The 4,342-nt window shown below is 32.3% G+C and overlaps 3 protein-coding genes across 3 annotated transcripts; all 3 read left to right on the top strand.

Moving 5' to 3' along the window:
• The first annotated feature begins 462 nt into the window (after positions 1–462).
• On the top strand, positions 463–1,791 carry Chro.30032 (hypothetical protein). The annotated part of the gene is made up of 1 exon (XM_660349.1): positions 463–1,791. One exon carries the CDS (start codon positions 463–465, stop codon positions 1,789–1,791), a length of 1,329 nt encoding a protein of 442 aa, XP_665441.1.
• Positions 1,792–2,172: 381 nt separating this feature from the next.
• On the top strand, positions 2,173–3,381 carry Chro.30031 (hypothetical protein). The annotated part of the gene is made up of 1 exon (XM_660348.1): positions 2,173–3,381. One exon carries the CDS (start codon positions 2,173–2,175, stop codon positions 3,379–3,381), a length of 1,209 nt encoding a protein of 402 aa, XP_665440.1.
• A 551-nt stretch (positions 3,382–3,932) lies between these two features.
• Chro.30030 (hypothetical protein) lies at positions 3,933–4,342 on the top strand (the record flags this gene model as incomplete). The annotated part of the gene is made up of 1 exon (XM_660347.1): positions 3,933–4,342. A coding segment is annotated over one exon (410 nt), but the record flags the coding sequence as incomplete, so codon positions are not given.

Below are 4,342 nucleotides of genomic sequence, written 5' to 3'. Positions count from 1 at the left end.
GGACTTTCTTCTCCTGTTTATTTTGGCTCTGTTTGGTTGAGAGTGAATGGCACTAGGTGGATACTACTTGAAAATACGATTACTGAATCTTCAAAAAGCAAAGTTATTTTGGAGCCAGGGCTAAACAAAATAGAACTAGATATTTTTTGTGAAGAAGGCGAATCTAGCTTCTTTATAGATTCTATTGGGTTATCTGATAGAACAAGTTTCAGCATTCCAATTAACTTCCTTTGGGTAATTCCTTTGGGCACTTTACCTTCACCTCATATATTACCGAAAGTTATTTCAGAATTTCAGATATTTGAAACAAATTTAGGAATCTTATCTGGGAAAAAACCTATAAATTCAGGTATAATTACTAAAACAAGTAAGGATGAATTAGAATGTAATAGAGATAATGCTTGGAATCCTCTCAAAAAGTGGACCACGTTATATTCTTTTGGGATTAAAAATTTATCAGAAATGATAAGTATGGAAATTCAGTTTAGAGATATAATACAGAAATCAAATCTTCCTAAACCTGTCTCAAGGAATTTGTTGAGCACAAATACAGGAGAAAAGAAGTTATATAGAATATCAGTGGAAATAGAAAGGGATTGGTTTCAAATATACAATGTTGATATGGAAGTAACTNTGAGTTTTCAAGAGTCTGAAACTGAATCAATACAAGTATTTACTGATGAAGTGGAATTAGTACAGCTAGATGGTATGGAGTCCAGAATTATTTTAAAACCAGAAATAAATCAAAAATTGATTAAACTTCCGTCTTTTTCAAGTGAGTGTATAATTCAAACACCAATAATGTTTGATATGTCTCCGATGAAAACGTCAACTGAAGTAAATTTTAGTTTAAATTTAATTGCGAGTATTAAAGGTCAAGAGAAAGAAGTTTGTACTAGACATAATTTTGTTTTCCAAGTAGGACCACAAGTAGATTTGAAAAATATTCAACCAGTTCCGAATCTAGATCATTATAGCTTACCATTTTATTACTTTGAATTACTTTTTGAAGCAACTTGTAAGAGAGTTTTGGTAGAAAAGATAATTACCATGCTTCCAAAAGATCTAGAAAGCTCAGATTTATTTGGAATCATGGCCCCCGTAGAATTAAAACCAAGAACAATTGAAAATTTTCAAGATTTGGGAGATTTATATTCAATTCGTGAATATACTCTTTCTCATCCATTGATTATTGAATCTAATTCAAGACCTCTAAAATTGATATGGATAGTTCCGAAAACTGAACTTCAAAAGATGTTTACTCCTCAAATTTTAATATCAACAATTAGCCTACCAAAAGAAGAAAGAACAAAGTTATCTATTTCAGGTCCTTTCCAAATTCCAATGGAAACTTTGTACAATTTTATTTCATTGGGAAAATCCACACATTCCACAGACAATTTATTAGAAACAAGCCTAGATGGATTAAGTTTAGACCATGTTGAACACCCCTCGTATTCAAAAGTTGACTCGGAGTTTCCATTGGTTATTTACCTGAATTATACATTTCAAAAAGAAGAAACATTTTCATATTGCTTAAACTACTTTGGAGATGAAGATTCAGAAGATAAGGGATGCTGGTGGTTTATTGGAGCTAGAAATGGTTATATAGAAGCTAAACCTGGGTCAAAAATTAAGCTAGAGTTCAGGGTAGTTCCTCTAACAAACGGACTGTTAAAGCTTCCAAGTATTAATTTCGGATGCTCTAACTCCCATCCATATTCTTATCCATATTTTACACTATCTGATAATAGTAGAAAATTTTACCTTGGAAAACAAGTAGTAATCTAGCATTAAGCTAAAATAGGATAGCCCGCCCAAAAGTACGTTAGAGACAGTATGGTGGCTGTATTTATAATGCCTTGTTTTTTTAGAAAAATATAAATAAAATAAAAAATTTTCTTGGTCGAAACTAAGAGGAGTTTCGTTAACATTTTGTTGTTTGGAATATAGTCATTTTGATTTTTACATTTTAGGTAGGTTTGAATGGAAAAGAAACAACTTTTGGGGAGGGTTTCATCTGGTATTGGCTCTAGTGTACAAGTTACTTATCTTCTTAAATCGTTAAGGTAGATTGGAAGATTGGTTATAATTTAGAGATAGGGATCTATTTGGATCCTAAGCCTTGTATTTCCTGACTAGTGTTTACAAGCTAAAAGTCCTAATTAAGAAATGAGAGGCCGTTGGAAGGGAGGCAAAGGTGGACATGGCGGCTCATCTAGTGGAGGAAGCAATACGAAAGTCTCAGAGATTTGCCGACATTTTGTTCAACAAGGCAATTGTAAATTTGGCCAGAATTGTAATTACTCACATATTTTAAGGCAAGTTGCACAAATACAAAAGGCTCATTTTGGAGGTATTAGGTGTGCAATTTCTTCTCCTTTACCTACAGGAGAGCTTGAACTTTTCACAGGGGGGTGCGATGGTCAATTGAAGAGATGGATAATTAGACCTGCAGATAAGGATGTTATGACAACCGAGCCTGAAAGGGGAAGTAATCATCGTAGAAGAAACTATCAGAACAAGTTTCAGAATGATGTTAGTGGAGCAACTCAGCTTTCAGTAAAAATGGATTCAGCAATTAATTGTAGTGCAGAGGTTTGTAGTTGCTTGATTTATGGGGATGTACTATTTTGTGGACTAATTAATGGCACAATTAGAGCATTTCACAAGCCTACAGGGAATTTTACAGATTTAGTTGGGCATAACCAAGAAATACATCAACTTTTAATAATTGACAATATACTCGTTTCTGCTTGTTGGGGCGGAAAGATAGTATTTTGGAAATTTGATCAAGCTTCTGGTACTTTTATAATTTCTGCACAGATTCAGGCTAAAGAGCATATAAAGTGTCTTAAATATTTTCCGTATAAAGGTAATTCAGCTGGCGCAATGGGACAACCTCAATGCCAAATTCAGGATGCATCTCCTCATCTTTGGGTTTGTGGAGGCGGTATTGTTCAGATTGTGGATCTAATTACTTTACAAGTAGTTAGGGAAATTATATTTGATGGAGGACCTATTATGTCAGTACTCGAATATGAAAATCATCTTGTTCTATGTAGTTTGCAAGGCGTAATTCGTGTTATTTCACCTACAGGTGAGGAAACTTTTAGAAAATCTCTAGGTTCTCCTGCGCTTTGCATGGATGGGACTGTTACTGCAGACGCTAAACATATCTTAATGATGGGCCAAAATAATGGGCATCTTAGATGTATCACCCTTCCTCTATTTGACAGTGTACTTGAATTTCACACTCCTGATACCAGATCAGAAATCAGACTAGTTTCGAATCTAGGGGGATCTCCTGGAATCATTCTCACTGCTCAATGGGATGGTGCTTTGAATTTTTATCAATGGTGTCTTCCAAAAAGTTCCTGAAATTAAACAACTAATTATATCACTCAACATCAATATTGTATATATCAGATATTATTAAAGAATTATAAGTTTGCTTAATTATTATTTTTAATTGAATCATCGTATTTAACAGTATTTCTATTTACAAGAAAGGTTGAAATTGAGCATAATCATATTTCATTCGCATGTAAACACGTATTTTGATGTTTATTATTATATACTACTTAACATTTATAGCTAACCTTTATTTGATTTTTTTTTATTAGTTTGACTATTCTTAATTAGATATTTCCGAATTAAAGTATATTTTTTTTTCTATTTATTTTGATCTAGTTTAATTTAATCTTTTATCCACATGGGGATTTGTACCTTTATAATTGCGTAAAGTATTTGCATGTATGCAATGTGCATGTAGTTTTTGACACGTAATTATTTATAATTGACAGAAAAAAGCCATCCACATGCATTGCGGTATTAAAAAAACAAAAAAACTACATGCGGAAATAAACTAAGTAAAATTTCAAATTGGAGACTAGCAAAGAAGATAGTTGATTTTTTTTTTACGGTTCCCAATGTTTGGAGTTTTAAATAAAAAATTTGTTCTCTCAATAGGTCTCCTATTGATAAATTTAACAATTATTTTTGCTTCTGATATTAATGAACAAGATACATGGGTTTCACCAGAAAATCAACATGATTATAAATATAATGCAATTTTGACAGATGAAGGTACGTCAAATTTAAATAGAAAGGTGGCAGAATCTCAGAGTCATAAGTATAAACACAACCACCATCAAAGCCACCATAATTATAGATATTATAACACTTATTATAATACATATACTCCTAAATATATAGATACAACCGATGATGAAAGGTCTTATACTAATAGTCATTTTAATTATATACCAAAGGAAAACCATCATTATCATTACAATCATCATCAAAAAAATGTTTACCAAATGGGATGGAATGGCCACAA

Source organism: Cryptosporidium hominis (assembly GCF_000006425.1).
Source record: "Cryptosporidium hominis TU502 chromosome 3 CHRO013035, whole genome shotgun sequence".
NCBI classification, from domain to species: Eukaryota; Apicomplexa; class Conoidasida; order Eucoccidiorida; family Cryptosporidiidae; genus Cryptosporidium; species Cryptosporidium hominis.
Note: the sequence above shows the minus strand (reverse complement) of the source record. Positions and strands in the feature narration are given on the sequence as shown.